Genomic DNA, 22826 nt, shown 5'->3' on the forward strand with positions numbered 1-22826 from the left:
CACTACCTCTCCCTCTCTCTCCTCCACTTCTTCCGTCCCTCCCTCTCTCTGTTTCCTGGGGTGTGTCTGTGGCAGCTCTTCTCTCCTCCACACGGTGTGTTGTGCGCTGCCCCCTTGTCTATGCTGCTGCTGCTGCTGCAGAGCTTACTCCCAGAATCTCTGCCTCCTCTTTCTTTCTCTCGCTCTCTCTCTCTCTCTCTCTCGCCCTCTCTTTCATTTAACAGTGATAGGGAAGGCAGTGTGGTCTCTGCCTCTATCTCGCTTTCACAAGCAAAAGCTTACAAGGGCGCACGCACGCAGTGTGTCGGAGAAGGGATGGGGCAGTTGTTGTTTGTCAGTCTGGAATCCTGCTGAGAGTGAAAGGGAGGAAAGCGCTGGTCGGGAGCCGTGGAGCCCACATCACTCACAGCGGAGTGAGCAAATCTTTCTATCTCTCCCAGTAGGCAGCCTTCAAGAACAGCAGCCGCATCAGTTTTTCAGAGCAGCACTCTTCCCCCTCCCCTCCTCTTTCTTGCTCTCTCTGTTTCCCTCGCTGTCGCTCACTCTCCCACTCTCACCTCCGTCGGCAATGTGGGAATGTAGCGGACTGATGTAGCAAACAAGCAGCCAAGGCTTTCAGATTTTTCTACCACAATGACAGGCGGTGGACAGACAGCTGGAGAAAGACGGACAGTCCAGGAGATCTGAGGGGAAAGGGATTGGATGGGGATCAGTTGGATTTACCCCCCCCTCTTCCGCCCCACCAGCCACATCCCGACAGATCCTCTCCCCCACTCTCTCTCCAGTTCCACTGGCTCTCTTCATGCAGGATTACCGTTCACCACTACAGCTGAAACAACGCTGCACGGGGCTGCCTGGAAGGACAGCAAGGGGGAGGCTGACCCAAGGCAGGGAAGAAGACTGTAGAGGAAGCCCCTGGACTGGAGCCTATATAAAACACCTGAGAAATAAAAAGAGGGCAACCCCTCCAGAGCCACAGAGGAAAAGGAATCGAGGGCCGTGGATCAGAGTGCCATTGAGAAGCAGTGAGTTGGAGCCGCAGAGGAGGTTTGTTTCTCATTGACACACACACAGGATTTACAGCTATGGTCTGAAGCTTGCCACACCGTGAATCGATGTTCTCCTGCCTGCCTTTTTCATCAGCATTTTTCCTTATACGGGAGTGAAGTATCTTGAGATTTACCGTTGTTTCGTTACCACCTAACTACAGCGTGGCTCGCCCCCTCCGTTCAGCATCCTCACCTATCCATGTCCAACCTGTGTGTCTGTTTGTTTGTGTGTTTGTTTGTGTGTGTACTTAGCTAGCTCTGCGCCAGAGGGAGTGTATATTTGCTTACGTGTGCATCCTCGTGAGCTGCTTGGCTTGTAATTACTTGTACGTGTCTGTGGGTGCCCTCTTGTGTCTATGTGTGTGTGGGTATAAATGTAGACATTTTGTGTGGGTGCATTGGTAAGATGCCCACTGTTGGTTCTGTTCCCCATCCCCTGTCTCGTTTGTGCCCTTTTGTCATTGGGCCTCCGGTTTGACCCCTGAACTTTAACGGCATCGGCAGGATGAGTGAGCACTCAGGAACGAGCACTCTGGGGGCCATGACCCTGGAGGAACCCGGGGACGAACAGGCCTCCCCTCGGGCCCCGGGGCCTCTTCGCTGTGGGCCCTGTGCCGTGTGGTCCCGACAGCAGACCTGGCTGTGTGCGGTGCCCTTGGTGATGGGCTTTGTGGGCCTTGGCCTCAGTCTAATGCTGCTTAAATGGATTGTAGTGGGCTCCATTCAAGACTATCTGCCCACGGACCTGGTGGATGCCAAAGGCATAGGGCAGGATCCCATCTTTCTCTATGAACCCAGCGCCCTGCCCAAACGACCAGACACTATGACCACGACTTCCACCACCAACCCTCTAGCGTCCGATGGCACGGCCCCAGCCCCGAGAACTCGATTTGTGCCGCCCTCCAACCACTCGGCCCCGCACCTCCACAACCGGATCGGCAGTGGCACCCACGTGATGGGCACCACCACCACTACCCGCACCACTCGACTTGTCCTGCCTGGGGGTAAAGAGATGACCCCGCACAGCACCACGGTACAGCACAACGGCAACACGGGAAACGGTCGTAACGATAAGGACCCCCCGAACGCACGACCTAGTCTAACATCAACAACTACCAAAGCCACAACCAAGGTGCAATCGTCCACTTCTCCACCACCTCCTCCAGCCAAGCCCACCGGGCGCTGGAACCCTGGACGCTCTGTGAAAGGTCCAGCCACACGCCCACACCACCGCTTCAGAACACGTAAGTCTGTTTTTCTTAAAGGGAGGGTGTGTTTGTGTCTGTGTGTGTGTGCAAATGGAACAAATGTTTCACAAGAGCTCAAGCGTTTGTTCTAACTAGCAAATGGCATTGGAGTGCTGGTGGAGCTGGTGCCCAATTACCATACATTAATGTATTGCTGCTGAATAAGAAAACCCCCACAAAAGGCTACTTTGTATAAACCATAGTCTAAATATGTGCCGTATAAAGATTATCTCCTCTAACGGCATGAAAGGAGGCACTCATGCAACGTAATGGCATTCACACTGTGGCATTCATTAGCCAGTCCTTCCAGGATTTCGTGGGAATTTTCTGTGATATTTGCGGGCATAAATGCTTTATTTAGATGTGCCAATTCTGACATTTTGCATGGCAATATGCAATGATTTTGTCCAATTAGTTTGTTGACATATGGCTTGAATGAAACATATTATGCAGTAAATGTGCAGAGCTCTCTTTTTGCGCTGCGATGCTATAATATTGCACTTTTATGCTATAATATTGCAATGATTTTACTGGTTTATGCAGAAATAGTGTGGTGATTGGTAAAATGTCCAAGCCCGCGCACAATATGCAGGGAATTGTTGATTTAGCAAAAAAAAAAAATGCTATCGCAGAATCCTCGAGGGACTGAAAAGAAATCTTGAGGCACTTGATTTCCTTCTCATCTTTATCTTTGACTTGTGCATTAATGCAATAAGAATCTCTCCTCCTGCAGGCTCCACGCACTTGATATTAGTGTCATAAAAAAATGGTTGCTGCTATCTCTGTGGCTCTATGATGGGTCCTGTTTCTCAGTTGAAAGCGGGGGACACGAAAGCATCTTAGGCAAACGCTGTGACTGTGGACAACATATCCCTGTTTTGGAAAACAAATATGGAGGAGGGAGAGAGGAGGAAACCGGGAAGCTCTCACCTCCTGTCTGCCTGTATCAGATAGTGAGGCAAAGATCCCATTTAGATAAGTGACGATATGAGCACTGCCGCAAGTGCAGAAGAGAGACTGCAGGACATACCATGGACAGAGAGAGGAGAGGGAGGAAAAGAGAGGTAGGGAAGATAGAGAGAGAGGAGTGGGAATAAGAGAGAGCGTTTGAGTGAGAGGGGAGGAAGGGAGAGAGGAGTGTGTGTGAGAGAGAGGGGAGGGAGAGATGGAGAGGGGAGGGAATAAGAGGGACATACAGACAGAGAGAGCGAGTAGAGAAGGAAAGGGAGTTGGTGGCATTATTTAGGCTTGCATGCATATATTTGCTTTATTTTTGTGTCTATGCATTAATGTAGTTTCTTGCTTACTTTTCCTTTGATTGCATTTTGATATCCAGGATATAAATAACCTATTGGTTTATTAATAAAGCACATAGTTCTGTATAGTTTCACATAATTTACAATTAGTAGCAGTACACAAGATGGAATGGAAATGTATTACTAATTGATTTACATTTTGTCATGAAAAAGAGTGTTTGAGTTTAATTCATGCAACAAGTAAATGATCAAACCCATCAGTGTTCTCTGTCAATATTAATTAATTATTTGAACGTCACAAGTGTTGGTCTGAATTATAGTTTGGCATTGAAACATAGAATATGATCAAAACACAGACATTTATAGTAAGGCAACTGAACACCTTCATTTTGACGTGAACAACAAACCTATGGGCAAAACTGGTTAAATGGCCGCAGTTTTGCTGTTGAAAATACATCATTTAAAAAAATGTTGCTTACTGGAAATCAATGATATTCATTCTTAATTGTTAGACACTGTGACGGAGTGAGATGAAGATTCGCTATCTAGACTGCCTTTAGTTGAATATAAAACTCCATGTATGTATAAATCGGGAGATGCTGTGCATGGCTGATGATGTCAGTTATGCAAGACATTGCGAATGAGGGGGCTGTCTATAGACTACATATTCTATGACATGGGTGGAGACTTCACAGAGAATAACATTTACCATTGATGAGACTAGGCTACCAACCTTACCATGACGAGGTGAGAACACGTCGGGTTGATGTGACTGATGTCATTGTAGCTGGTAGCCTAGTGGTTAAGAGCGTTGGGCCAGTAACCAAAAGGTACAGCATACAGGAAAGTGTAATATTTGCACGTAGATATATTAGCAGAACACTGCTTTCTACTGTATTATGTGAAGTGTGGAACTGCCACACTTGAAAGTTATCAAAACACTTTGTTTAGAATATCTACATAAGTTTAGCAATTGCATTCTTCTCATATTACTCTGTAGGCTACTGACGATACAAAGCTTCCTCCTGGAGGAAGCTATGAATTGGTTAGTAGCGTACAGAGCAGTGGCGATTTTAGCATGTAAATCTTGGAGGGGCAAACTCCCCCCCCCCCCCCCCCAAACCCACTACACAACACAACACTAAACAATTAATTTCACTATAATGGTGACAAGCGGTGCGCACAAACTGTTTGGGCCTACATAAAGCTGTCCCAACAGCAGAGCTTTCTTTCCAGCACAATGAAGTGAATCCTTACCACCGCTAGACCTGGCTATCTTTAGAGCCTTGTCTGGCAGCGAAACAGTTAATTCAGCTTTGTTTACTGCCTTTTTAAAAAACATAGTTGATACAGCTGACTTGCTTAAACAAATGTGGTTCCTACGGAAATTTGAGATGTACAAACTATGGCATAAGGGAACGACGAGTGGATAAGAGGCATTCTGTAATTTCGATTAAGACATTAATGAGCGAGCTAAGACGAAGTAGTCAATATAACCATGTGTTCAGCACTTTTGAAATGTACATTGACAGAATGCAGAACATGGGCTGCTCTTACAGTATTTTCCCTGTACACCACGTCAGAACCGTAGGATAAATAAAGGGAGCATATAAGTAGACAATGAAAGCTCTTACAATATTTGATGATGACATTTCTCAAAAACAGATTATAGGCTAAATGTGCACCACCGAGTCAGAACAGTAACGTTACGAAAAATGAAGAGCTGAAAATAGACCACATTTTTAGGGTGAAGCACATGGGCTACTAACAGCTTACTACACAACATACACTTAGTATTACTTTCTTAGATAGAGTATACATATCCTCCAGGCATGTTACACAATTTATGCAGAAGCATATAAGATATTTTTGGATTCACCTTGTTGTGATGTGCTCACTTGAACAGGAATGTGGTGTGGTGGTCCGTTGTGGACAAATTTTGTCATCAAAGAGAAAGAGGCCAGATTTACCATTCCGAGTTGGATGACCGTTCAAAACGTTTTTTTCCCCAGTCTGAGATCGTTTATTCCCGACTTCCCATTTACAATGCTAGCTACATTCACTGATTCCTTCCAAACCACTCACTGTTGAATTTGCGATTTCCAACATGTTGTGTAACGTTTATGTCCAATGGCTGATGAGCACCGATATGTTTTATCTATCATTTCTCTTCATTATCTCTCTTCATATGACAAGGATTAAAAAGGATTTGCCAGTAGATTGTTGACTTGATTCATGATGATGACTGCTAGCTATGATTTTGAAAGATGTTGACATGATCTGTCCAGTCAAAGCTACTGTACTGTACAAAAACTTGATTTGACGTCATTTTATCTGTGGCCAAAGACCTTCAGCCTTCTTGGGCACTTGTATTATAACTATATGGCAGGATCCAAAGGGGTTACATTTTCAATGTCTACCCTTACATTTTCAATGTCTACCCTTACATTTTCAATGTCCCCCTGACATAGTGTTCCCATGAGAGACAGAACACTGAGCCAATCACAGCGCAATGCTCCTATTTTCTGCTGGCTTGCCCCACCACCACAGAAAGCACTGAGCTAGGCTGAAAGACCTGCATTTTGGAGCTGCCTTACTCAAGAAAACAAAAAAGTGACTATGTTTGAATGCAGCTTTATTAACTCAAGGATATACAGTTGAAGTCATAGACCTTAGCCAAATACATTTAAACTCAGTTTTTCACAATTCTTGACATTTAATCCTAGTAAAAATTCCCTGTCTTAGGTCAGTTAGGATCACCACTTCATTTTAAGAATATGAAATGTCAGAATAATAGTAGAGAGAATGATTTATTTCCGCTTTTATTTCTTTCATCATATTCCCAGTGGGTCAGAGGTTTACATGCACTCAATTAGTATTTGGTAGCATTGCCTTTAAATTGTTTAACTTGGGTCAAAACGTTTCAGGTAGCCTTCCACAAGCTTCCCACAATTAGTTGGGTAAATTTTGGCCCATTCCTCCTGACAGAGCTGGTGTAACTGAGTCAGGCTTGTAAGGCCTCCTTGCTCACACATGCTTTTTCAGTTCTGCCCACAAATATTCTATGGGATTGAGGTCAGGGCTTTGGGATGGCCACTCGCATACCTTGACTTTGTTGTCCTTAAGCCATTTTGCCACAACTTTGGAAGTATGCTTGGGGTCATTGTCCATTTGGAAGACCCATTTGCGACCAAGCTTTAACTTCCTGACTGATGTCTTGAGATGTTGCTTCAATATATCCACATAATTTTCCTGCCACACGATGCCATCTATTTTGTGAAGTGCACCAGTCCCTCCTGCAGCAAAGCACCCCCACAACATGACGGCTTGCAAGCCTCCCCCTTTTGCCTCCAAACATAACGATGGTCATTATGGCCAAACAGTTACATTTTTGTTTCATCAGACCAGAGGACATTTCTCCAAAAAGTACGATCTTTGGATACAGATACTTCTGCACCTGTTTCCTCCAGCATCTTCATCAGGTCCTTTGCTGTTGTTCTGGGATTGATTTTCACTTTTTGCACCAAAGTACGTTCATCTCTAGGAGACATAACGCATCTCCTTCCTGAGCGGTATGACGGCTGCGTGGTTCATTGGTGTTTATACTTGTATACTATTGTTTGTGCAGATGAACGTGGTACCTTCAGGCGTTTGGAAATTGCTCCCAAGGATGAACCAGACTTGTGGAGGTCTACAATTTTTTTTCTGCGGTCTTGGCTGATTTCTTTTGATTTCCCCATGATATCAAGCAACGAGGCACTGAGTTTGAAGGTAGGCCTTGAAATACATCCACAGGTACACCTCTAATTGACTCAAATGATGTCAATTAGCCTAGCAGAAGCTTCTAAAGCCATTTCTGGAATTTCCCAAGCTGTTTAAAGGCAGTCAACTCAGTGTATGTAAACTTCTGACCCACTGGAATTGTGACACAGTGAATTATAAGTGAAATAATCTGTCTGTAAACAATTGTTGGAAAAATTACATGTGTCATGCACAAAGTAGTTGTCCTAACCAACTTGCAAGAACTATAGTTTGTGTTAGTAATTAAATACTGAAGAGTCGAGACCAAATCACGGGTGCTGGACAGAGTGGATTTCAGTTGTAACAAAAGGCAGTTTTAATGAGTTAAAGGATATCTTGTCCCGCAGTTTTACGTGCACGGATCTAGTTCATATAACTCGATAAGGAGTCAGGTGAAAAAGTTAACTTATACAAAGGTTACATTCATTTTTATACATAGAATAAAGTAGGTAGAGTCTTGTCGTGACGCCTTCTGAATGGTCCCGTAGGGTTGGAGGCGGACCCGCTCTAGCCAGAGTAGAAGCCCCCATTGGTGCACAGCAGTCTTCTGTTCTGGGCACCCGACCAGTAGCAGGGGGAAAGAGTGTTTATACTAGAAGATGTTTATGTCAGGGGTTCGTAAGTTAGAGGGGCAGTTTACTATGGCTGGATGTATGTGTTCATGCGATGGAATGTCTTTGTTTCCTGGGGTCGTAAGACAACAAAGCTGAGGGGATAGTGTTAGGGGGTAGTTTTATTGCTGGCTGTGTGAGCTAGTTCCGGTTTTAGCAGGGGTACGTAGATGACTTGAGTCAGGCGGTTTGGCTTGGCGCTGTATAATATGTGAACTATGTATATGAATGTTTACATATATTTATATAACATTTGAAATTTGTGGAGTGGTTGAAAAACGAGTTTTAATGACTCCAACCTAAGTGTATGTAAACTTCCGACCTTAACTCTCTATATTATTATAATAATATAACATATAAAAATGTGGGGCTCGAAACAGGTGGGTAGGAGAATGACGAGTCACCACTGCTACACACATCTGCCTGTAGTTGCTGATTTCTGGCCTCTGCCTGCTGGACCAATGAGCTAAGGCAAACTCTGTCATATCCAGAATGAAGTGTCATGTACTCCACCGCTCCTGCCTCCATGGGTCCATAACCTGTAATACATTACATAGATTATATGGAAGGGATTTCACCCACTGGAGATTTGAAGACTTAACCTCACCCGAGAGCTGTGCATGTCAGTGTGTGGCTAGACAGCCAAATCCTGAAGATTTGGAAAATTTGACAAATAGAATGCCATTTAGATAGCTAAAGTTGTACTCTATACACACCTATTTTTATTTGCTTGGTACGTGTTTACATACTGTCTTTATAAGCACATTGATATGATATTTACAGCATAACATTTTTATCTTTGTTACACAATCACACTCATAGATTTTTTTGTTTATAACACTCAAGCAGGATGATGTTTGTGCAATGTCCACATGTAGCCTACACCATATCAGTAGTTCTGGAATTTGTCCCCCGTGAAAGATCTAACAGAAGACATAATAAGAGACGAGACGAGACAAAACTTGCCAGTTATAGAATATTGTGTTGTAGGACAACTGAGCTGACTCAAGACCAGGCATTCAATTCGCCGTTGATACCGTTTCCCTGTTAAGATGTCTTTACATGACGTGATGAAACATTGAAACTAAGTTGCAAGCTACTTTCATAGCAAGGTGTTGTAGAACGATTGTCTTTTAAAACTCATTCCAGATGGACCAGTGGCCATCTTTGTGGTAGTACTTGGAAGTTAAAATTTCCATTCAATTTAAACTTCAATGATGTACCAACTAAATTCCAGCAGTATGAAGGGATATGTCCATTCTATACATTATATTTCTATGATTGAAATGACACCCACCCTGTATACAAGAGTATGATGTGTCTCAAACGATGGTGGGCACAACACAAACACCTCAGATGGTGTAAATAGGATATATGTGTGAAAATTTTTGTATTTTTATTATTTACATTAAAGGTAAACTATTATACTTCTCCATATTTTTTACATTGGATTTAGACATTAAATATACAAAGTGAGGAACAATACTGCAATTGTTTTTGTGTGTGTACAGAATGTATTTATGTTCAGGACCAATGCAAATTCCTCTGTGATTTCTATGACTGTTAGTGAATATATTGTTATATTTCTAGTACAAGGGCTCAGACCTCAGGGCTATTAATGCTCAAAATATGAGGTTAAATACATGTAAAAAAAAACATATATATATATATATACACGTGTCCTCATCTTTCAGATATAGGAGAAAACACTTCAAAACAAACTTAGTTTTGATATGTAGTAAATCTGATATTCAATGCACTTGTAAGGCCCAATCTTTTTCTCTCCATCAAATATATATTTTGGGGTGAATACTTCAAGGGGTCTTAACATTCTAAATTAAATAGCTAAAGGATCGATGCTATTACCTTCAATTCCATATAGCTTAGTAGAACCTCCCAACCCCCAGCCTTAGACTGTTTAGTGCCAAAAAATAATGGGTTAAATACATGTAAGAAAAAGAGAAATACGTTTTCTAATCAGTTTATGTCTCTCAGATATAGGAGAGACACTTCAGAATAAACTTCCTTTTGATATTTTTTGGGGAGTATCTGTTGTTCTATGTAGTGAATCTGTCATTCAATGCGTTTGTATGGGCTAATAGCAGTAAGGCCCAAAAATATTCTTAATCAAAAAAACATTTGATATATTTTTTGATACTTCAAGGGGTCTTAACATTCTAAATCAAATAGCTAAATGATCCTTGGTATGATCTTATAAAAGACATTCCATATAGCTTAGTAGACCCCCCCCCTCCCCCAGCTTAGACAGAGTTTAGGCTCTGATGGGTTAATTAATAGAAGGAACCATAAATTCTGCTCTGTGAGCTACAGCTGAAGTGCAGCTGGGTCATGCAGCAAGACAATGATCAAAAACACACAATCAAGTCTACATGAATTTTTTTTTAAAGCAACACATTTGAAGTTTTGGAATGACCTAGTAAATGTCCTGACCTAATTTCAATTGAGAAGGTGTGGCAGGAGTTGAAACAAACAGTTTATGCTTGAAAACCCACACATTTCGCTGAGTTACCAAAATTAATCAAGGCCATCAGAGTTAAACAGCAATCACTAACATTGAGTGGCTGCTGCCAACACACTGTCATTGACACTGACCCAACTCCAGCCACTTTAATAATGGGAATTGATGTGATGAGTGACTGATCAACCACTAGAGGAAGTGTTAGGTTGGAATTGGTCCACTCAGTCAGCCTGAATTCCTGGCCATCACCGCCTGGTAGGCAACTGCTCCGCCCTCAACCGAGGCTCATTGCAGCTAAAGGTGTCACAACTAGTTCTTGAGTGTAAGGGGGGGAAATACTTTTTCACACAGGGGCATTAGGTGTTGCATAACTTTATTTATGAAATAAATGAAATAAGTATGTAATTGTTGTGTTATTTGTTCACTCAGTTTTTGGTTGAAGATCTGATGATATTCAGTATCAATAATATGGCAAATTGGAGAAAATTAGAAAGGGGGCAAATACTTTTTCATGGCACTGTATCAATTGTCAATTGTCAATTGTTTGTTTATTGTTCCGGTTTGAACAATTTTTGACTTATTTTGGACTTGCATATGTCTGGCTATCTTTCATTTGGACAGATGTACATCGCCGCAAACATATATTTTAGTCCCAAAACCATACTTTTTCTTGATATAATAGATGCTCGGTAGTGACGCTTCTTAAAAGATTTACCAACTTGCTCACTCATTTTCTCTAAAATGTTTGCAGACAGACTACTCTGGAGAAGGGTGCAATCCCATAATCTGGTGATATTTGTAGTGTTACTTTTATTTTGTGTGTTTCAGTAGTGATATCAATAGTGTTGAAATAAATACAAAACATTAGCTTTATTTTCGAAGATTAGAAGTCAAGGTTTTGGAGAGCCACCTACCTCTCAATACTAAACTGACTTTGTAAATGTTTGCTATTGCCTTTGATTGAATTAGAACTTATCTGACACGATTCAGGAAACAAGGCGCATGTTACAAGTCAGACTTCACAGACTTTTGAACAGAATACATTTTTTTTTTTATCAAAATGTGTTGTTTTGGCAAGAAATGCCTTCCTGAACGTGTGAACTTTCATGTGCCTTAATAACAAACTTGTATGCCATCTGTAAATACGAATTAAATTGTTAAATCACGAGCCTTGTTGGTTAAGCCACAGAAAAAGCTACCAACCTTTCCACTAGCCATGATTGGCTAAGATAATGATTGGGCTGGACATGCCGAGAGAGGAGAGAGGATTCGTCTGCCATATTGAAGGCTGCTGTGTATTTGAGCTCGTCAGTTTGTGTTGGTAATCCTGTCGAACGTGGCTTTAAAAAAAATGTGTTGTGTAGTGGAGCTGCATAAATATTGCTATCCACTTTCTGGAGGATCAAGATTTGAAATCAGCTAAATTAGAGTATGATAGCTAAAGAGATGAAGAAAACACCGGTCTCCGGATTACATCTTCAAACTAAGGGCAATCGTGGTATGGCATTCCTGAGAGGGAGACTCATCCATCATGCATGATGATATATACAGGTAAGATAGTCTAGCTTCTAATTTTGACAGAAAGTGGTTTCATTTCAAGCTAAAATGTACTGTTAGCTAGCTATAGCTAACATCAGCTGGCTGGCTCCCTAGCTGATGTTATTATTTGTTTCCCAGAGCTGTTTGCTTTTCTAGTTAGAGCCTAATGTTAGGCATTGTTGGCACTTTCTTCATTGTTGTTTAACTAACGTTAGCTGGCTGCCTCCCCACAGGAAATAAAAAATGAAGATAAGACCAATTCTTAATCACATTTATTTATCCTACACATGATTAAGCACAATTCAACACTGATATGAGATTTTGACTATTTTCTCATACTTCTCAAATACTGCTTCTGAGAAATAGGCAATCACTATGATCAAGCTATACGATCTCAAAATGTCTCACAATGTTCTGGGGTAAGTCTCATTCCAATGTTCTTAATGATTCTCAAAACCTTCAAAGAACCAGATAAACTCTGTTGTCTCATTGGTGACTGTATCCAACGTCTCAAACGTCTCAAATATGTTTCAGTTATCACATCCAAGTCTCAACACTCAGATTTCTTATTCAGATCCAAATAGAAGATATTTTCTTAAACGTTTCCTCATCCATTTATGACGGTGCAATTTCGCAAATATGTCTAACACTGTTTAATCTTCATCTTATTTGAATGAATTGTTTAATAAATCAAGATCTCAAAATGTTCTTATAAGTCTTATTTTGCATCAATGTAAAGTTTTGAATCAGATTTACTATATAAGGCAAAGTGGTGGTCATTTGCTCAGCTAGAATGTAATTTAACCAATTCTTTAAAATCATTTAAAAAATTATTTAAATAACAGCACAATTAACTACACATCCAATGTACAGTATAAAGATTTTGTGACGGTGGAGGGTATGGGTTGCTGCATCCCCAGAACCCCCCTGTGAAGTATCAGTCAATACAGCATGCTAATGAAACTACTGAAATAGAAAACAAAACATCCTTGACATGAACAAATCAAGCCATATGTTTACAAAGCATTAATAACAAACAATAAAGAGAACAATGATGAATGACAAAGCAGTGTGCCGCCTTAGGCAGAACTGGCAATGCTGTTTTAATGACTTTAAAGCTTGTCACTTTCTGACCTTAGTTACCTTATTATGTCTTTGTGTTAGTTTGGTCAGGGCGTGAGTAGTCTATGTTCATACTTAGGTAGCCTGTTTTCCCCATTTTAGTTGTGGGTGATTGTTTTCTGTCTCTGTGTCTTCACCAGACAGAACTGTTTCATTTTCGTTCGTTCTCCTTGTTATTTTGTTTTTGGTGTTCGATGTTAATAAATTGTCAACATGGACACGTACCAGGCTGCATATAGGTTCGATCTGTCATACTCCTCGTCAGAGGAAGAGGAATTTCATTACAGAATCTCCCACCACAACTGGACCAAGCAGCGTGGTAACCAGGGGCAGAGGGTTCTGGACTCCTGGACATGGGAGGAGATTTTGAACGGTAGGGGACCCTGGGCACAGGCTGGGGAATATCGCCGCCCCCGGGAAGAGCTGGAGGCAGCCAAAGCCGAGAGGCGGCATTATGAGGAGCTAGCAGGGCAGCGCAACAGGGACGAGAGGCAGCCCCAAATATTTATTGGAGGGGGTTCACACGGGGAGTGTGGCTAAGTCAGGTAGGAGACCTGAGCCAACTCCCCATGCTTACAGTGGAGAGAGGTGGACCGGGCAGGCACCATGTTATGCCGTGAGGCAGCGCCTCGTATCGGCCGGGCTAGAGTGGGCATCGAGCCAGGTGCTATGAAGCCGGCTCACTGGTCTCCAGTGCGTCTCCTCGGTCCGGGGTATATGGCACCAGCCCTACACACGGTGTCCCCGGTTCACCAGCACAGCCCAGTGCGGTATGTTCCACCCCGCCATACTGGCCGGGCTACGGTGAGTATCCAGCCAGGACAGGTTGTGCAGGCTCGGTGCTCGAGACCTCCAGTGCGCCTCCACGGTCCGGTCCATCCGGTGCCTCCTCCACGCACCAGGCCTCCGGTGGCAGCCCCACGCACCAGACTGTCTCTCCGTCTCCTCCCTCCAGGTGCTCCCTCCTGTCCAGCGCTTCCAGGTGCTCCCGCCTGTCCAGTGATTCCAGAGTCTTCCTCCTGTCCAGCGCTGCCAGAGTCTTCCTCCTGTCCAACGCTGCCAGAGTCTTCCTCCTGTCCATCGCTGCCAGAGTCTCCCTCCTGTCCAGCGCTGCCAGAGTCTCCCTCCTGTCCAGCGCTGACAGAGCCACCCGTCAGTCAGGAGCCGCCAGGCCCGCACGTCAGTCAGGAGCTGCCAGGGCCGCCCGTCTGTCCTGAGCTGCCAGAATCGCCCGTCTGTCCTGAGCTGCCAGAGCCGCCCGTCTGTGCTGAGCTGCCAGAGCCGCATGTCAGTCAGGAGCTGCCAGAGCCACCCATCAGTCAGGAGCTGCCAGAGCCGCCCGTCAGTCAGGAGCAGCCAGAGCTGCCCGTCAGTCAGGAGCTGTCGGAGTCTCCCATCTATTCAGGACCCGCTGCAAAGGTCCCCAGTCCGAGGTCGGCGGCGAGGGTCACCGCTCTAAAGGCGCCACTGAAGTGGGCAAAGAAGCGGGCAACGACTATGGTGGAGTGGGGTCCACGTCCCGCTCCAGAGCCGCCACCACGGACAAACACCCACCCAGACCCTCCCCTATAGGTTCAGGTTTTTCTGCCGGAGTCCGCACCTTTGGGGGGGATACTGTCACGTTCTGACCTTAGTTCCTTTATTATGTCTTTGTGTTAGTTTGATCAGAGCGTGAGTTGGGGTGGGTATTCTATGTTTTTTTTTCTATGTAGTATTTATGTGTTTGGCCTGGTATGGTATGGCAGGTGTCGTTAAAGTAGCTTGTGCTAATCTTTCTCCAGAGGTTTGGGGAAATGCTCCACAGAAATAAGACCAGGCATTGAGGATAGATCCATACAAACAACTTTTCCCAGAACCTGCTGCAGAGTGACAACAACCATCCGTACAGGGCTTTCCAGAAGGGGCATGATATGAAAACATGTGCCACTTATTGCATAACAGGCAGATATCTGCATTCTCAAATACACAAACAAGTGCTAACATGGAAGAGTTGCCATATTCTTCATGTGTGAAAAAGAACTCCACTTGGGCATACTTGATCTGTGTCCCATTACGATATACAAGAGTGATGTTGTTTCTTCTTTTGTCTTTCTTGTAATGTCTGGATGTGAGCAGCATTCTACAAACCTGAGCCCATTTAAAGGCAGAGTTCTGTTTTGAATGGGGTGACCTACACACTCCTCCAAGGCAGTCAAATTATCTTAAGTTGAAACCCACTTGCTCTGATCACACTCGTCCTTAAATAACTACTTTCTTGGCAAAAGCTGTAGTCATTGGACATTGTAGTCATTGGACATTCTGGTATAAAATTCCACAACAACATTGCCAAGTTTTACACTTTGTGCAATTATTGGAAGAGACTGTACAAGACCAACAGCATGTACTATCTGAATAGGTATATTTTGAGTGCCATGTATGATCCGTAGCAAATAGCCATTTTTGTCCTCAAAATGGAAACCTGAATGAGTCCACAGTGGCCCAAGGTCTCTAACACTGTCAGCTAAGTGAACAATTTGCAGTTTGGTATCTCTCACCATAAAGATCAGCTATCTGGGAGCAAAAGTTCAAGAGTAGTTTTTCAGCATGGTCAATCTGTTTAAATGATATGGAGTCCATCACAAGTATGAAAACTGCTTCAGTAAGAACTAGAACATGGTTGTAATAGAAAGCACCAAGAAGACCCCTGAAAACAACCAGGTCAAAAAATAACAAAAGGGACCGATATTCGGGTCCTTTGAAGAACATTCTGTGTGATGTAACTGAGCAAGGACAACGCGTCAGATTAGATGGTGGCAGTATATATTGTTACCGCTTGTCAATCTCACATGTCCCTTTGATCATGCTAAAAGGCTGACGAGAGAATTCAGTAGAAAACCACAAAAACATTAGTAAGAGCATGACTCCAAGCAGTACAGAGTGTATGTAGTCAATGGGATTCACACAAATAAGGTCAAAACTTTCACGTTTACTGCAGATTATGCATCATCAATTAACTTGTCATGTGTACACTGTGAGACTTTTGGGTTGTCCTGCTGAAATGGGAAAGCATGCATATGTCCTCTCACTACAGTTTTCACAGCCACTCCAGGCTGTTCACATTTCAAATCAAATCAAATCAAAATGTATTTGTCACATACACATGGTTAGCAGATGTTAATGCGAGTGTAGCAAAATGCTTGTGCTTCCAGTTCCGACAATGCAGTAATAACCAACAAGTAATCTAACAAACAATTCCAAAACTACTGTCTTATACACACAAGTGTAAGGGGATAAAGAATATGTACATAAAGATATATGAATGAGTGATGGTACAGAGCGGCATAGGCAAGATACAGTAGATGGTATCGAGTACAGTATATGCATATGAGATGAGTATGTAAACAAAGTGGCATTAGTTAAAGTGGCTAGTGATACATGTATTACATAAAGATGCAGTAGATGATATAGAGTACAGTGTATACGTATACATATGAGATGAATAATGTAGGGTATGTAGACATTATATTAGGTAGCATTGTTTAAAGTGGCTAGTGATATATTTTACATCATTTCCCATCAATTCCCATTATTAAAGTGGCTGGAGTTGAGTCAGTGTGTTGGCAGCAGCCACTCAATGTTAGTGGTGGCTGTTTAACAGTCTGATGGCCTTGAGATAGAAGCTTGAGATAGGAACTTAAAACTTGCTACCCTCTCCACTACTGTTCCATCGATGTGGATAGGGGGGTGTTCCCTCTGCTGTTTCCTGAAGTCCACAATCATCTCCTTAGTTTTGTTGACATTGAGTGTGAGGTTATTTTCCTGACACCACACTCCGAGGGCCCTCACCTCCTCCCTGTAGGCCGTCTCGTCGTTGTTGGTAATCAAGCCTACCACTGTTGTGTCGTCCGCAAACTTGATGATTGAGTTGGAGGCGTGCGTGGCCACGCAGTCGTGGGTGAACAGGGAGTACAGGAGAGGGCTCAGAACGCACCCTTGTGGGGCCCCAGTGTTGAGGATCAGCGGGATGGAGATGTTGTTGCCTACCCTCACCACCTGGGGGGCGGCCCGTCAGGAAGTCCAGTACACAGTTGCACAGGGCGGGGTCGAGACCCAGGGTCTCGAGCTTGATGACGAGCTTGGAGGGTACTATGGTGTTAAATGCCGAGCTGTAGTCGATGAACAGCATTCTCACATAGGTATTCCTCTTGTCCAGATGGGTTAGGGCAGTGTGCAGTGTGGTTGAGATTGCATCGTCTGTGGACCTATTTGGGCGGTAAGCAAATTGGAGTGGGTCTAGGGTGTCAGGTAGGGTGGAGGTGATATGGTCATTGACTAGTCTCTCAAAGCACTTCATGATGACGGAAGTGAGTGCTACGGTAGTCGTTTAGCTCAGTTACCTTAGCTTTCTTGGGAACAGGAACAATGGTGGCCCTCTTGAAGCATGTGGGAACAGCAGACTGGGATAGGGATTGATTGAATATGTCCGTAAACACACCAGCCAGCTGGTCTGCGCATGCTCTGAGGGCGCGGCTGGGGATGCCATCTGGGCCTGCAGCCTTGCGAGGGTTAACACATTTAAATGTTTTACTCACCTCGGCTGCAGTGAAGGAGAGGCCGCATGTTTTGGTTGCAGGCCGTGTCAGTGGCACTGTATTGTCCTCAAAACGGGCAAAAAAGTTATTTAGTCTGCCTGGGAGCAAGACATCCTGGTCCTGGTCCGTGACGGGGCTGGTTTTCTTTTTGTAATCCGTGATTGACTGTAGACCCTGCCACATACCTCTTGTGTCTGAGCCGTTGAATTGAATTGAGATTCTACTTTGTCTCTATACTGACGCTTAGGCAGCATTTGAGGCATTCAAACTGACCATTGAATTGCACAGTATTGGAGACCAATACCCTTGTAGGCAAGTCACACGTTCCAGCGATGGTCAAAACTTTGCATGGAAAAGACTTTGAGGTCTTCCTGTATCTAACAAAAACACAATGCTCTTCAAGCTTATGTAAAGTGTTGCTTAAAGGCTTCAGGAATGTCAACATGGAAGGTTTGGAGTCCCCAAACCAAAGTCCAGCAAAAATCTTATTTTCCCTTTTATTGCGTTCATTGTAGCTCAACTCATTAATCATACAATAAAATGGCCAGACTGAGAATTTTGACGATTTAAAAATAGGCACTCCATCAGTGTTCCAGGTAAATTATATATTTTTAGGATCTCTTAATGGCCCACCGACAGCTGCATATTTTCTGTACACCTCTCCATCATATATATCCTCATTGTTATCTCTTCCCTTTTTCTGCCTCTTGAATCTGAAATTCAGTTTTTCTTTGAAACTCTCTTTTGCAAACACCACCTGCAGTTGCTCCTCGATAGAAACTTCAATAAAATAAGATGTTGCTTCCTCTTTCAGCACATTGGCACCACAAGATTGACATACGCTATCAACCTTCTCAACTAATACCAAATAAGGACTACAATACCTGTGCAAGATACAGGATACTGCAGCAGAGTAGGGGGGAAATTCTCTGAATTTGTGTCATGCTGCTCAAACAATCGGTGTTAAATTGCTCTGGACAAAGCAACGTAATCAGTTTCAGTAATTCAATGAGGGCCTTTCCAGTGACTTTGTGACAATTTATATATATCCTTATGATAAGATGGCACTCAGCAACAGTTGTAAGGGTATTGTCATAGAGTGGTTGTTCCACATTAATCACTGAATCATCCTTGCATGTTGAGGGAGCTCCATCTCTGCCAGCAACACTTTCAAATTCCTCATCCCAGTTTACACAATCATCAAAGGCAGACTCCTCCATGGTATCCTGAAACTCCTCATCCCAGTTTAGTCCATCATCATGGCAAGAGACTCCTCTTCAAAGACATCCCAATCTTCCTCAATGTGAATTTCCTCAATATTTTGCTCTGTATATGAGGCTTCTGGTCTTGAGTTGGAATGCTCAATCTGTTGTGATGAATTTGTGAACAAGTGAAAACTATGTATAATGAAAACAACAAACTAAATACAATAACTAATCTTTACATCTACAAAATTGATAGATTAGATCCTAAAAATGTTGCTTTTCTTTTTGTGACAGAATTCATCTTTCTAATCATCTTGTAAATGTTGTTGCCATACAATAAAGCTATGCTGTATTTGTGAAAACATGTGTGTGTGTAGCACATGTGCAACCATGCCTGTGGATGTGATACACCTGAGGTGCAAATGTGTTTTCACCATTATTTACTTGGGATCAGTGGGCTGTAGGCTAGTCCCAATAATGTAGCCAACCTGGACTTTGATTAGTGCTTTTCCCCAGGCTTCCTGAGTTATGCTCCATACCCAGCTGCTTATACAGAAAAATAGAAGCAGGGATTATGAAAAAGTGGTTTGTTATGGTAAATATTCAGTCATGCGTTACCGAGAAACATATCATCATGGCAGTGTGCAAGGGGCTCTATTACTCCTCACCTGTACATGTTCAGTACTATGCCGTCTATGTTGTTTCTCCAACGGCATGATGAGTCATGCCTTTCATCATTCTGGACACTGTAATTAAAATTTGCGAACAGCTATACCAACAACCATGGGGAAAATTGTAGTGTTAATAAGAAAATTATATTGGCATGCTTCAGGTAGCCTATACTTACAAGATAGTTTATTATTGTTGGAAACCTTTAGAAAGTTTTCTTGCTTCAGACTAAGAACAAATGAAAAGACAAACGCCTAGGAACATTAATTTGTTCCTAGATGAAACATAGAAAGTAAACATTTTGCCCTCTTGTTTTTGGAATTTAGGGATTTGCTCCTTAAATGCAGCGCCATATTTTAGACTCCCCTATTGGTTAAATAAAAGCATGTAATCTATTCAACTTCATTGATTGGCGCCTGAGAGGTATGCAGACTAACGCTTGAGAAATGAGAAGCAAGCTACACTCGTGACGCCAAGTACTCAAACAACGTTAAACCAAGGTGTGTATAACTGATTTTCATTTTCCTCCCATCAAGTAAGCACCATAATGTAGTTTTAGCCGGACTAGCTATCAGCTAGCTAACGTTAGCTTATCTTAGCTAGCTGACATTAGTTGTCTAACGCTAGCTAGTAACTAATTTATTTGGCTAATGTTACTAACGTGAGTGTTATTAGTTTGGGTAACTGGCTATGTGAGACATGTTTTTACAAAGCCAGCCAACGTTACCTAACTAGAGCTTGTATTGAAAGCAGAAGTAAAAATATAACTTTACAAATGTGGGTGCGCATATTACAATTAGCTATCCTCTGCCACCATGGCTAACTTCAATAGAGTCCTTTCTCAAACATTTGAACTGTGTGGTGGTTAACTAACCCCACAAGACCAAGCCACACAACAACCTAGTATGTGTTGGAGCTAGCTAATGCATCTGAAATGGGATCAAGGGGCTTTCACTGCTCAAAAAAATAAAGGGAACACTAAAATAACACATCCTAGATCTGAATGAATGAAATATTCTTATTAAATACTTTTTTCTTTACATAGTTGAATGTGCTGACAACAAAATCACACAAAAATTATCAATGGAAATCAAATGTATCAACAAATGGAGGTCTGGATTTGGAGTCACACTCAAAATTAAAGTGGAAAACCACACTACAGGCTGATCCAACTTTGATGTAATGTCCTTAAAACAAGTCAAAATAAGGCTCAGTAGTGTGTGTGGCCTCCACGTGCCTGTATGACCTCCCTACAACGCCTGGGCGTGCTCCTGATGAGGTGGCGGATGGTCTCCTGAGGGATCTCCTCCCAGACCTGGACTAAAGCATCCACCAACTCCTGGACAGTCTGTGGTGAAACGTGGCGTTGGTGGATGGAGCGAGACATGATGTCCCAGATGTGCTCAATTGGATTCAGGTCTGGGGAACGGGCGGGCCAGTCCATAGCATCAATGCCTTCCTCTTGCAGGAACTACTGACACACTCCAGCCACATGAGGTCTAGCATTGTCTTGCATTAGGAGGAACCCAGGGCCAACCACACCAGCATATGGTCTCACAAGGGGTCTGAGGATCTCATCTCGGTACCTAATGGCAGTCAGGCTACCTCTGGCGAGCACATGGAGGGCTGTGCGGCCCCCCAAAGAAATGCCACCCCACACCATGACTGACCCACCGCCAAACTGGTCATGCTGGAGGATGTTGCAGGCAGCAGAAAGTTCTCCACGGCGCCTCCAGACTGTCACGTCTGTCACATGTGCTCAGTGTGAATCTGCTCTCATCTGTGAAGAGCACAGGGCACCAGTGGCGAATTTGCCAATCTTGGTGTTCTCTGGCAAATGCCAAACGTCCTGCACGGTGTTGGGCTGTAACACCCTCATGGAGTCTGTTTCTGACCGTTTGAGCAGACACGTGCACATTTGTGGCCTGCTGGAGGTCATTTTTCAGGGCTCTGGCAGTGCTCCTCCTTGCACAAAGGCGGAGGTAGCGGTCCTGCTGCTGGGTTGTTGCCCCCCTACGGCCTCCTCCATGTCTCCTGATGTACTGGCCTGTCTCCTGGTAGCGCCTCCATGCTCTGGACACTACACTGACAGACACAGCAAACCTTCTTGCCACAGCACGCATTGATGTGCCATCCTGGATGAGCTGCACTACCTGAGCCACTTGTGTGGGTTGTCGACTCCGTCTCATGCTACCACTAGAGTGAAAGCACCACCAGCATTCAAAAGTGTCCAACACATCAGCCAGGAAGCATAGGAACTGAGAAGTGGTCTGTGGTACCATCTGCAGAACCACTCCTTTATTGGGGGTGTCTTGCTAATTGCCTATAAGTTCCACTTGTTGTCTATTCCATTTGCACAACAGCATGTGAAATTTATTGTCAATCAGTGTTGCTTCCTAAGTGGAAAGTTTGATTTCACAGACGTGTGATTGACTTGGAGTTACATTGTGTTGTTTAAGTGTTCCCTTTATTTTTTTGAGCAGTGTATGTTTATGGACCTACTAGCCAATGTCCTTCAGTTGTCTATATTGAGTTTGTTTTTGCAACAATATTTTCAATGTATATTTGGTATATAAAATGTTGAGGACTGAATTACACCACATAAGCTGTTAAAGGGGGTGGAAAGTGTAAGTTAATTTTATCCTATGTTCCTGGGGTAAAAAAAAGGTTTGAATATGCAGAGAATCTATGTCATGAGTTTCCGTCTCCAATCAGCTAGTGCATTTGAAGTGGAGGGGTTGGTACCAGTCTCCCAATTAGTAGCTAATAGCGTTACCCCATCCAGACAGTCTGTGTAATTCAGGCAGTTGGGAGAAAATTAACTTCCACTTTCCACCCCCTTTCAAATGCTTGGTCTTCCAACATGATAGTGAGTCCCTGTCATCATTGGCAACCACACATCAAACATTCTGTGGCATGTGTAGCTATCCTTGTGGAAAACACTCTATACCATTGTCTTACTTATAGGCTCAATTTGCAGTACATTTTGCATCAGTGTTTTGATTGCATCACCCACCAGCCTGAAATGATCCAGAATGAAGAAGCCTCTGTCAGCTAGAGAATTGCCAAAGAGACAACGCAAGCCAGCTCCTAAAGTGAGGGAGAGGGAGATTCTTCTCATGATGCTGATGACACAAGAGGTAGGTGCTGGCCACTAAAGCTAATAGTATCTGTCAGAATTTTTTAAACTTGCGCAATTGTCTTTGTATTGGTTCTGAGCAGTGCATGGGATTGTTTTTGAAATCCCACAATGGTAATTTTGACTGCTTAGTTCTTC

At 43.3% G+C, this 22826-nt stretch overlaps 1 protein-coding gene across 1 annotated transcript in view; it reads left to right on the plus strand.

Annotated features, from left to right (window-relative positions):
• The first annotated feature begins 297 nt into the window (after positions 1–297).
• Positions 298–22826, plus strand: part of nrg3b (neuregulin 3b) — a 438765-nt gene continuing 416236 nt past the window's right edge. Inside the window, exon 1 of the mRNA XM_029629772.2 lies at positions 298–2293. Within this exon, the coding sequence (XP_029485632.1) occupies positions 1555–2293 (739 nt within the window). The 5' untranslated portion in view covers positions 298–1554. The remainder of the gene's footprint in view (positions 2294–22826) is intronic.

Source organism: Oncorhynchus nerka, linkage group LG23 (genome assembly GCF_034236695.1).
Source record: "Oncorhynchus nerka isolate Pitt River linkage group LG23, Oner_Uvic_2.0, whole genome shotgun sequence".
Taxonomy (NCBI): domain Eukaryota; kingdom Metazoa; phylum Chordata; class Actinopteri; order Salmoniformes; family Salmonidae; genus Oncorhynchus; species Oncorhynchus nerka.